The 13168-nt window shown below is 44.6% G+C and overlaps 1 protein-coding gene across 3 annotated transcripts in view; it reads left to right on the top strand.

The window, feature by feature from the left end:
• Window positions 1–13168, top strand: part of PRIM2 (DNA primase subunit 2) — a 203700-nt gene that overhangs the window by 177954 nt on the left and 12578 nt on the right. For all 3 annotated transcript variants that reach the window (XM_044291652.1, XM_044291653.1, XM_044291654.1), the window contains 2 exons: window positions 6071–6197; window positions 6655–6737. In XM_044291652.1, coding sequence (XP_044147587.1) covers window positions 6071–6197; window positions 6655–6737 — 210 coding nt within the window. The remainder of the gene's footprint in view (window positions 1–6070; window positions 6198–6654; window positions 6738–13168) is intronic.

Genomic DNA, 13168 nt, shown 5'->3' with positions numbered 1-13168 from the left:
TTGTCTGTCTGAATTATTTTAACTATTAAAATTAGTGGCCAAATATCTGGAGGTGTGCCCAGTCTCTTTTAATATGTAAAAAAAAAACACAAACACTAAGGCCTTTTTCACACGGGCGTCATATTTTTTGGCCAGGATAAGAGGCGGGTGCGTTGAGGGAAAATGCATGATTTTTCCGCGCAAGTGCAAAACGTTGTAATGCGTTTTGCACGCACATGAGAAAAATCGGCATGTTTGGTACCCGAACTTCTTCACAGAAGTTCGGGTTTTGGATCGGGGTTGTGTAGATTGTATTATTTTCCATTATAACATGGTTATATGGGAAAATAATAGCATTCTGAATACAGAATGCATGGTACAATAGTGCTGGAGGGGATAAAAAAAAAATTAAAAAAATTTAACTCTCCTTAATCCACTTGCTCCCGCAGAAGAGATGCCGGGCTGCGCAAGCAAGTGGATTAAGGTGAGTTAAATTTTTATTTTATTTTTTTAACCCCTCCAGCGCTATTGTACTACGCATTCTATATTCAGAATGCTATTATTTTCCCTTATAACCATGTTATAAGGGAAAATAATAAAATAATCGGGTCCCTATCCCAATCGTCTCCAAGCAACAGTGCGTCAAAATCGAACCGCATCCGCACTTGCTTGCGGATGCTTTCGATTTTCACGCAGCCCCATTCACTTCTATGGGGCCTGCGTTGTGTGGAAATCGCACAATATAGAGCATGCTGTGATTTACACGCAACGCAGAAGTGATGCGTGAAAACCAATGCTCATTTTCACGGCCCCATAGAAATGAATGGGTCCGGATTCAGTCCGGGTGTAATGCGTTCACCTCACGCATTGCACCCACGCGGGAATACTCGCCCGTGTGAAAGGGGCCTAAGGCTATTTTCACACTTGCGGCAGTGTGATCCGGCAAGCAGTTCCGTCGTCGTCAACTGCCTGCCGGATCCGCAGATATGGATGTGACTGAAAGCATTTCTGAGACTCATTCAGATGCGGATCCATTTCACAAATGCATTGCAAGAATAAATCCATCTCTCCGCTTGTCATGCGGACAGACGGATCCGTCTTGTATCTTTTTACACATTTTTAGCGGTCTGCGCATGCTACGGTTTTCTCTTTTGCCTGTTCAGTCAAAATGACTGAACTGGACACATCCTGATGCATCCTGAACGGATTGCTCTCCATTCAGAATGCATGGGGATATGCCTGATCAGTTATTTTCCAGTATAGAGCCCCTGTGACGGAACTCTATGCCGGAAATGAAAAACGCTAGTGTGAAAGTACCCTAAAATATTAAGTTTAAATCCCCCCCTTTCCCAATTTTACATATAAAATATATAAACAATAAATAAACATATTACATAGCGCTGCGTCTGAAAAGTACAAATTATGAAAAAATATCTTATGCGGTGAGTGCTGTAACAGAAATAAAGAAAAAACATGCGGTTCGCCATTTTTTTAGTCCCCTTGTCACCCCAAAAAATAGGATAGGACTGTTCTATTATGGGCCGAACGTTTCATAAAATGCAAAATGCACGCAGCTTTTTTTGGTAGTTTTTATTTTATTTTATTTTTGCGTGGTATTGAGGATCGCAATACTTTTTTATGGTGACGAAAGCGAATCTAAATTTTGGTATCGAAACAACCCTACGCCGATCTGATCGGCGTAGCGTTGTCATGATACCAAAATTTTGATTCGGTTTCGATTTGGCGACTAAAAATAATTTGGCTCCTAAATTTTTCATTTCAGGAGCCAATGGCTACTAGGTATTTTTTTTATTTTTTTTTGTCTGGAGCACTGCCTCACTGTATAGTCTTTCTTCATTGTTAATAGCAGTGTGGCACCTTTTAAACATGGGGTTTGTCTGGTTAGGTGGGGGGAAATCATGCATATTATTGCTTTTCTTGCCTGCACTCTCCTTCAGATTATTTGACAGTAAACACTGAATATTAATCAGCTCTGGCAGGTGAGGATTGGCATAGACCCTACAGGGAAATTTCCCGGTTGGCCAGGTCCACCCAGTTCTCCGCTGGCATAATAAGCGCTCAACAGTAATGCTGTGAGAATCAGGCACTCATGGATCTGGCCAGTGACCACACATCCCCTCCTGAATTCAACTGCTGTGGTCCACATCTCCCCTCCTAAGCCCCCTGCACCTTATCTTAATCCAAACGGATCCATCTGAATGGATACATGCGGTTGTATTATCTGAACGGATGCGTCTGTGCAGATCCATGACGGATCCACACCAAATGCAAGTGTGAAAGTAGCCTTAGCAGATAATGAGGATTTTTCAGATGTAAACTGAATTTGGCAGAAAATATGGTTACATAATAGCTATGCTGTGGAAGTCCAACACTCCTCATAGCATCAGTGTTTTAGTTATCAGTGCTCCTAGTTCAATCAAGTCTAAGTGCATCCTTCCACTCTCCACAGTCAGCCCATTTACATTGTAAGTAAAAGATGAACAGGTTATTGTGAACTATATTATAGAGGACCTTTCACCTGTAAAAACAATGTGAACTAAGTATGCAGACATGTAGAGCGGCGCCCGGGGATCTCACTGCACTTACTATTATCCCCGGGCGCCGCTCCGTTCTCCCGTTATTCCCTCCAATATCTTCCTTCTGTAAGTTATAGTAGGCGGTGTCTGCCCTTGTCCTGTGGGTGTCTCCTTCTCCTAGGCTGCAGCGCTGGCCAATCGCAGCGCACATCTCACAGCCTGGGAGAAAAAAAAACTCCCAGACTGTGAGCTGTGCGCTGCGATTGGCCAGCGCTGCAGCCTAGGAGAAGGAGACGCCCACAGGACAAGGGCAGACACCGCCTACTATAACTTAGAGTGAACATACCGGAGGGCATAACGGGAGAACGGAGCGGCGCCCGGGGATAATAGTAAGTGCAGTGAGATCCCCGGGCGCCACTCTACATGTCTGCATACTTAGTTCACATTGTTTTTACAGGTGAAAGGTCCTCTTGCAATGTAATACTGCCTCCAATAAATGCTTGCTTAAAAATCAAAGCTTTACAGAGGCATATCGTGCTGTCTAATAGTGATCTGCCAACGGCAAATCACCGTACAGTATGGGGACAAGCAATGGCATAGCGATCGCTCCTTCCTATGCTGTGGATGAAATTGCTGCATGTAATAGCAGAGGTCTCCTCCGCTAGCAAGCAAGCGATTACCGGTGTTCTGTCAGAAAACCTTAAATCGTCGGATTCCATTACCCCGTGTGACTGCTGTGGATGTGCGTCTCCACGCAAGTGCAGTACCACGGCATGGCGCCTCTGCGCAAGCGTAGTACCAGGGCATGGGTAAGTTTAAAATTACAGTGAGCGTTGACTCATGGACGCGTGCACCCAACTGCTCGTGTGCTCTCGGGTGAGGAGATCTGACGGTCTCCTTACCTTCACTGCGCACGCGCAGATTGTAAAATCTCCTTACCCTCACTACACAGCACTCTTCAGATTCATTGCTGATTGGCTTCAATCCAGGTGTGCGCAGTGTGAGGGTAAAGCGATTTAACAAGACAAAAGACCGTCAGCTCTCCTTACCCCTGAGAGCGCACGCGCGGTGTCCGTGCATGAGTGAACGCTCATTCTAATTTTACCTTACCCATGCCCTGGTACTAGGCTTGCACGGAGGCGCCGTGCCGTGGTACTGCGCTTGCGCGGAGGCGCACAACCAGGGCTCCAGATGGTCGCAAATGCGACCTAGAATTGCTAATTGGCAAAAAGACTTTGTAGCGCCTAGACCCGCTGCTGCTTTGCTGCTTTCACAAACTGACATGGCACGCGCTGCTCTCAGCGCTTGCCATGTTCTCAACAACACAGGGGAGAAGGAGGCAGTCCCTCCCCCCTGTACTGCTGCTGCCACCAATGGGCTGATAGGGAGGAGGAGGGGCTATGACCACTGCGCCACCAATGAATATCGTTTATGCTTAATACAAACGCAGGCTGCATATGCCGGCCATATCCCATACCCGGCACCCAGCCTCTATGTCTGCGCGCTGCGATCTGCCGCTAGTAACCCCTCAGATGGCGCACCTGAGGGGTTAATAGCGACGGATCGCATTGCGCAGTCATAGAGGCTGGGTGCCGGGTATGGGATATGTCCGGCACCCGCAGCCTGCGTTTGTATTAAGCATAACACCCCCCCCACAACCCAACCCCAGTATTATAGATCAGAATCCATGCTTAAAGGCTATTTACACTTTTGGGGACTATTTTATATTTTTTATTGCTTTCTACTTATTTTGAGCTAAAAGTAATTTTTTTCAATTGGTCTTTATTAAAAATATGGAATCCTTTTTTGTGTACATAGCTGAAATGCTGTAGTAGCAACCTGTGGGTTTTTTGTATTTTCCGTCAGACCAGGAGCAGATGAACTCCTTATCTCGGTTCTCTGACATTATAAACACTCATTATAGCTCCGTTCTTATCTGACTGATAAGAATGTGGCTTAAATAAGTGTTTATGATATCTCAATAGTTTAGAGATAAGGTTTATTAGATGAGCGCACAAAGTACCAGTCACACAGCTAGAAAAACATTTAACCCTTTGTGACAATATGGCTCAATATTTTTTATAAAGGCCAATTGAAAATTATTTTTAGCCAAAAATTAGTGAAATGCAATCGTGAACAAAATTGCCTCCAAAGGTGTACATATCCTTTAAGAGTACAGAAGGATGTTAACCATTTGGGGAGGGTTTACCTGCACAGTCTGACAATTGCAGCATTGACTGGATAGAGTGAGACTGTGCAGGGACACCCCTCCAACTTGTTACCACACCTCTATACCCTTACGCTGGGTTCACACCTGAGCGTTTTACAGCGCGTTCCTACGCGCTGTAAAACGCACAACAGGCAAGAACCAATGATTCCCTATGGGAATGGTTCTCACCTGGGCGTTTTACAGCGCGTACGATCGCGCTGTAAAACGCCCGACGCTCAAACAAGTGCTTGAGCTTTTTTTTGGGCGTTTGTCGCGCGTTCCCGCACATAGATATTCGGTAACGCGCGACAATGTGTGCACCCCTGTCTCTGTATGCGCAATTGTAAACGCCCGTACAATCGCGCATACAGAGCGCTCGTTTCAGAACGCTCAGGTCTGAACCCAGCGTTACTGCAGACTGCTAGCAATTCATTTCTAACTTCATTCATCACTTTTGGTGATGGGTTGCCAAGGCACATAGGGGCCTAAAAAGGGCCATGGCAAGTAATTGCTATATGTTTATTAGGCCGTGCCTGAGAGAATACACTGCAGTGTATCATATCTACTACTATAAATATCAGTGACTGGGTGCCTATTGAGAACAAACGCCTGAACCGTTGGACACCAAATTTGGCACATGGGTACATCAGGTGTTTGGGAAGGTTTTCATAAAACCTCAGCTCTTAGAGGTCTCAGCTCTCTGTCCGCATCTTTTGCGTCCCCATTGAAAATGAATGGTTCCGCATTCTGCGAAACTGTTGCGGACGTGTGAATGGACCCTTACTTTATATATTGATGACCTGTTCACAGGAAACTGCTTTCTCTTTGCCATCCCCATTCACTTCAGTGGGATAGCTCTGAACTATTCACTTGAATAGGAAGAAGCCATCCCATAGAAGTGAATGGGACGGCGTAGTTGTAATTACACCTGCTCACCCATTTGCTTCTATGGGACGGCTCTTTCCCATTCAATTGAATAGGACAGATCAATACCATGCAAGTGAATAGGGACGATGGAGGTGTAATTACATCTTCTCACCACTGCAGAAAAACAGAGAAGAGAAGGCAGCGTTCAAGTGCTGACTTTTCAAACAGCTGGCAGTGGGTGGGGGGCAGGAGTCAGATCTCCACCGCTCTCATATTGATGATCTATCCTGAGGATAGGTCATCAACATAAAAAAGAAACTGACAACCCCTTTAACCAGTAGGTTAACCTATTATATAAGAGTATGTTCACATGTGGCAGAGTTGAAAATCTTATGTTATACTGAAATATTTTTTTAAAGGTCTTTTTTTTACCTCTTGGTAATATCTCGTTTTCTAACAAATCTAATTTTATTTTCAGTTTGACAAAACGTATTCTTATTCTATTCGCCATAACTATGGAAAGGAGGGAAAGAGAACTGATTATACACCATACAGTTGCATGAAAATAATTCTGTCAAACCCACCAAGTCAAGGAGACTATCATGGTAAGTGTGTAAAAAAAAAAAAAAAAGACACAGCATTGAGCCTTGGGCTACACCACTGCTAATTTTATCCCAGAAATTGAACTGAGATTAAAGTCTGTAACTAGTATGAAGCCTTGGAAGGAACAATTGGTATTAGTTGTTGTTTACAATGAGAATCTTCTTACATCATGGTTAACATGCACTGAACTAATGCGTATAGTTTGTAGGAAGTGAATGTTATTTTCTACTACTTCTATAGTGTTCCCTAGAAATCTTTAATCTGTGATGCTCTAATAAACACATAATACGTATTGTCAGAAGAAAAACAATGCAGCAGTTACAAGCTTGAAGAATGAACTCCCGTTTTTATCATTATGGGGTTTTTAGGTAATTAGTAGTAACTTAGTTTAGGAAGCATTAGCAGTGTGTATAGTTCAGATCTTAGGTAAATAATCTTCTATTTTATTTGTACTTTTAGGTTGTCCTTTCAGACACACTGACCCTGAGTTGCTCAAGCAGAAATTGCAATCATATAAGGTTTCCTCTGCGGGAATAAGTCAGGTATGCAAATATAATTTTTGTTTTTTAGAAAGGTGTCTCCTGCACTTTTTAATTAATTATTTATTTTTTAACCACTTCAGCCCCGCTAGCTGAAACCCCCTTAATGACCAGGCCACTTTTTACACTTCGGCACTACACTCCTTTCACCGTTTATCGCTCGGTCATGCAACTTACCACCCAAATGAATTTTACCTCCTTTTCTTCTCACTAATAGAGCTTTCATTTGGTGGTATTTTATTGCTGCTGACATTTTTACTTTTTTTGTTATTAATCGAAATGTAACGATTTTTTTGCAAAAAAATGACATTTTTCACTTTCAGCTGTAAAATTTTGCAAAAAAAACGACATCCATATATAAATTTTTCGCTAAATTTATAGTTCTACATGTCTTTGATAAAAAAAAAATGTTTGGGCAAAAAAAAAAAAATGGTTTGGGTAAAAGTTATAGCGTTTACAAACTATGGTACAAAAAATGTGAATTTCCGCTTTTTGAAGCAGCTCTGACTTTCTGAGCACCTGTCATGATTCCTGAGGTTCTACAATGCCCAAACAGTAGAAAACCCCCACAAATGACCCCATTTCGGAATGTAGACACCCTAAGGTATTCGCTGATGGGCATAGTGAGTTCATAGAACTTTTTATTTTTTGTCACAAGTTAGCGGAAAATGATGATGATTTTTTATTTTTATTTTTTTCTTACAAAGTCTCATATTCCACTAACTTGCGACAAAAAATAAAAAATTCTAGGAACTCGCCATGCCCCTCACGGAATACCTTGGGGTGTCTTCTTTCCAAAATGGGGTCACTTGTGGGGTAGTTATACTGCCCTGGCAATTTAGGGGCCCAAATGTGTGAGAAGAATTTTGCAATCGAAATGTGTAAAAAATGACCGGTGAAATCCGAAAGGTGCACTTTGGAATATGTGCCCCTTTGCCCACCTTGGCTGCAAAAAAGTGTCACACATCTGGTATCGCCGTACTCAGGAGAAGTTGGGGAATGTGTTTTGGGGTGTCATTTTACATATACCCATGCTGGGTGAGAAAGATATCTTGGTCAAATGCCAACTTTGTATAATAAAATGGGAAAAGTTGTCTTTTGCCAAGATATTTCTCTCACCCAGCATGGGTATATGTAAAATGACACCCCAAAACACATTCCCCAACTTCTCCTGAGTACGGCGATACCAGATGTGTGACACTTTTTTGATGCCAAGGTGGGCAAAGGGGCACATATTCCAAAGTGCACCTTTCGGATTTCAACGGTCATTTTTTACAGATTTTGATTGCAAAGTACTTCTCACACATATGGGCCCCTAAATTGCCAGGGCAGTATAACTACGCCACAAGTGACCCCATTTTGGAAACAAGACACCCCAAGGTATTCCGCGAGGGGCATGGCGAGTTCCTAGAATTTTTTATTTTTTGTCGCAAGTTAGTGGAATATGAGACTTTGTAAGGAAAAAAGAAAAAAAAAGAAAAATCATCATTTTCCGCTAACTTGTGACAAAAAATAAAAAATTCTAGGAACTCGCCGTGCCCCTCACGGAATACCTTGGGGTGTCTTCTTTCCAAAATGGGGTCACTTGTGGCGTAGTTATACTTCCCTGGCAATTTAGGGGCCCAAATGCGTAAGAAGTACCTTGCAATCAAAATGTGTAAAAAATTGCCTGCGAAATTCGAAAGGTGCTCTTTGGAATATGTGCCCCTTTGCCCACCTTGGCTGCAAAAAAGTGTCACACATGTGGTATCGCCGTACTCAGGAGAAGTTGGGCAATGTATTTTGGGGTGTCATTTTACATATACCCATGCTGGGTGAGAGAAATATCTTGGCAAAAGACAACTTTTCCCATTTTTTTAATACAAAGTTGGCATTTGACCAAGATATTTTTCTCACCCAGGATGGGTATATGTAAAATGACACCCCAAAACACATTCCCCAACTTCTCCTGAGTACGGCGATACCACATGTGTGACACTTTTTTGCAGCCTAGATGCGCAAAGGGGCCCAAATTCCTTTTAGGAGGGCATTTTTAGACATTTGGATCCCAGACTTCTTCTCACACTTTCGGGCCCCTAAAAAGCCAGGGCAGTATAAATACCCCACATGTGACCCCACTTTGGAAAGAAGACACCCCAAGGTATTCAATGAGGGGCATGGCGAGTTCCTCGAAATTTTTTTTTTTTTTGCATAAGTTAGCGGATATTGATTTTTTTTTTTTTGTTTTTTTCTCACAAAGTCTCACTTTCCGCTAACTTAGGACAAAAATTTCAATCTTTCATGGACTCAATATGCCCCTCACGGAATACCTTGGGGTGTCTTCTTTTCGAAATGGGGTCACATGTGGGGTATTTATACTGCCCTGGCTTTTTAGGGGCCCTAAAGCGTGAGAAGAAGTCTGGAATATAAATGTCTAAAAATGTTTACGCATTTGGATTCCGTGAGGGGTATGGTGAGTTCATGTGAGATTTTATTTTTTGACACAAGTTAGTAGAATATGAGACTTAGTAAGAAAAAACAAAAACAAACAAAAAATTTCCGCTAACTTGTGCCAAAAAAAATGTCTGAATGGAGCCTTACAGGGGGGTGATCAATGACAGGGGGGTGATCAATGACAGGGGGGTGATCACCCATATAGACTCCCTGATCACCCCCCTGTCATTGATCACCCCCCTGTAAGGCTCCATTCAGACGTCCGTATAATTTTTACGGATCCATGGATCGGATCCGCAAAACACATGCGGACGTCTGAATGGAGCCTTACAGGGGGGTTATCAATGACAGGGGGTGATCAGGGTGATCACCCCCCTGTCACTGATCACCCCCCCTGTAAGGCTCCATTCAGACGTCCGCATGATTTTTACGGATCCATGGATACATGGATCGGATCCGCAAAACACATGCGGACGTCTGAATGGAGCCTTACAGGGGGGTTATCAATGACAGGGGGTGATCAGGGTGATCACCCCCCTGTCACTGATCACCCCCCCTGTAAGGCTCCATTCTGACGTCCGCATGATTTTTTACGGATTCATGGATCAGATCCACAAAACACATGCGGACGTCTGAATGGAGCCTTACAGGGGGGTGATCAATGACAGGGGGGTGATCAGGGAGTGTATATGGGTGATCACCCGCCTGTCATTGATCACCCCCTGTAAGGCTCCATTCAGACGTCCGCAGGTGTTTTGCGGATCCGATCCATGTATCCATGGATCCGTAAAAATCATGCGGACGTCTGAATGGAGCCTTACAGGGGGGGTGATCAATGACGGGGTGATCAGGGAGTGTATATGGGTGATCACCCGCCTGTCATTGATCACCCCCCTGTAAGGCTCCATTCAGACGTCCGCATGATTTTTACGGATACATGGATCGGATCCACAAAACACATGCGGACGTCTGAATGGAGCCTTACAGGGGGGTGATCAATGACCGGGGGTGATCAGGGAGTGTATACGGGTGATCACCCGCCTGTCATTGATCACCCCCCTGTAAGGCTCCATTCAGACGTCCGCATGTGTTTTGCGGATCCGATCCATGGATCCGTAAAAATCATGCGGACGTCTGAATGGAGCCTTACAGGGGGGTGATCAATGACAGGGGGGTGATCAGGGAGTGTATATGGGTGATCACCCGCCTGTCATTGATCACCCCCCTGTAAGGCTCCATTCAGACGTCCGTATGCTTTTTGCGGATCCGATCCATGTATCCGTGGATCCGTAAAAATCATACGGACGTCTGAACGGAGCCTGACAGGGCGGTGATCAATGACAGGGGGGTGATCAGGGAGTTTATATGGGGTGATCATGGGTGATCAGGGGTTTATAAGGGGTTAATAAGTGACTGGGGGGGGGGGGGTGTGGTGTGGTGTGGTGTTTGGTGCGACTGTACTGAGCTACCTGAGTCCTCTGGTGGTCGATCCTAACAAAAGGGACCACCAGAGGACCAGGTAGGAGGTATATTAGACGCTGTTATGAAAACAGCGTCTAATATACCTGTTAGGGGTTAAAAAATTCGGATCTCCAGCCTGCCAGCGAGCGATCGCCGCTGGCAGGCTGGAGATCCACTCGCTTACCTTCCGTTCCTGTGTGCGCGCGTTCACAGGAAATCCCGGCCCTCGCGAGATGACGCGTATATGCGTCGTCGTGCGCAGGGCTGCCGCCTCCGGACCGCACATCTGCGTTAGGCGGTCCGGAGGCGGTTAATCAACGCCAACCTTACATGACAACTATTTGAAAATTACATTTTTTATAGTTTATCCAAAAATTTAAAAAGTTTGCTTAAAGGGATTATCTGGTAATAATCAATATCAGATCAGCAGGGCCATGTGACGTTACCATCACTCACATGGCCTAGTTGCAACTCAGTCCTATTGAAGTGCATGAGGCTGAGCTGCAGTACCATGCACAGCCACTGTACAATGTACAGTGCTGGGAGTCGGCTGCGCTCACCAGAGCTTCGGGAGTGCGTTGGCAGATGGAGGTGCAGGGAGGCAGAAGGATGAAACGGAGTATGTGCGACCTTCTCAGTGAGCAGGACAAAGAAATAAGAGAAGAAAAAAAAACGGAAACAGCAGGTGGCGCCATACAGATACATTTTATTGAATAACTCAGTGGCTATGCAAAACTAAAGTATTCAGATTCAGGCGCTGGTTTGAAACCTGTAAAATATATTTTGTGGGACAAGCCCTTTAAACAGTACAACTTGTGCCACAGCAGTTGGGTAATGCAGTCTGGACACTAATTGCATAGTACTACTAGTGCCGCACCAATTAATCATAAAAGTTTTCCCCCCTTAGGGGCTAGAACCTGGGATATTTTCATCCCACGCACTGCACCACCAATGTTTTTAATACTGGGGATGGCACTGCGCCACCAATGATAATTAACGTTTAATACAGGAGGTGCTTGTGTAGGCGCAGAATCGCACAGCCGGCACCCTGCTTCTGACATGGAGCTGCGATCAGCGGCAGCAGTTAACCCCTCAGGTATGGTACCTGACGGGTTAACTGCCGCCAATCACAGCTTCCTTTCATATAGGCTGAGTACCGCCTCCTGTATTTGTATTAGACGTTAATTATCATTGGTGGCGCAGTGACTCTTTCTCCCCTGTGCTGCTGAGGGAACATGAGCGCGCTGACAGCAGCTCGCTCATGTTCTGTGATAGCGCACTGGATGCATTATCGCCAAGCTTAGATGCCGATGGCTTTGAAAATCATGAATATCGGCCGATAATATCGGTAACTCCGATAATCTGTCAATCCCTAGTTGGGAGCACGAACTACATAGTGTGAGTGCTGGCACACAGTGCACTTCTGTCATGCATTTAGGATGCAGTTTTCAATGTAGCCAGTTTAGCATCCTCGTTAAACCCTGGTGTTCTGCATAGTGGAGGGAGTTAAAGGGAGTCTGTCACCTCCATATGGCCATATACAGTGCTTACATGGCTCTGTAGCACACCTATACAGGATTGTAATGGTACCTTTTGTTCTTTTCTTTAGACTTGCACCAGCAGGAAAAACTAAGTTTAATTCATATGCAAATGAGCACTCGCAAGTGCCCACGGGCGGCGTTCAGTGTGTAAGTGCCCAGGCTGCTCTGCCTTCTTTTCACTTTACGCCTTCCCAGCCTCTGCCTTTGCCCTTGCCAGCCCTCCAAGTCTCTTGCCTCATCGATAGGTCCGGACTTGGAGGACTGGCAAGGGCAAAGGCAGAGCCTGGGCTCCTACACACTGAACGCCGCCCCTGGGCACTTGCGAGTGCTCATTTGCATATGAATTAAACTTAGTTTTTCCAGCTGGTGCAAGTCTACAGAAAAGAACAAAGGTACCATTACAGTCCTGTATAGGTGTGCTACAGAGCCATGTAAGCACTGTATATGGCCATATGGAGGTGACAGACTCCCTTTAAGTTATTTCAGCTAACTACAATAAAAAACTGCATCCTGAATACATGTAAGAACTGCACTGTGTGCCAGCACTCTTAACTTGTGCTGCACTAATTAGGTAGTACAACATTTGCCATACCAATCGGATTATAAAACTAAACCCACTAATGGGTTAGTATAACTTAGGTGCACTAATTACTTGAGTGCACCAGTTAGGTAGGTAATACAACTTATGCCACATCTATTCCATTAGGTGGTACATTGTAGGCACATCAATTGCATAGTAACTTGTGCTTAGCCAAGAAGATGCTATATACTGAATAAACCACTGCTACCCTATACTGCTTTTTCACAATTTTTATAGAGTTGTTAAAAAAAAAAAAAAAAGTAGGTGAGGCGGTTGATAAGGCGAGCGATCATCATACAAGCTTACACAGTAAGGCCTCTTTCACACGAGCGTGACGGATTGGCTCCGGATGCATGCAGTACTTTTAGTCCGGCTGCCGTTATGCGTGCGCTGCCGTGCTGCCGCCGGAACTCCGGCCC

This window comes from Bufo gargarizans, chromosome 4 (genome assembly GCF_014858855.1).
Source record: "Bufo gargarizans isolate SCDJY-AF-19 chromosome 4, ASM1485885v1, whole genome shotgun sequence".
Taxonomy (NCBI): Eukaryota; Metazoa; Chordata; class Amphibia; order Anura; family Bufonidae; genus Bufo; species Bufo gargarizans.
Note: the sequence above shows the minus strand (reverse complement) of the source record. Positions and strands in the feature narration are given on the sequence as shown.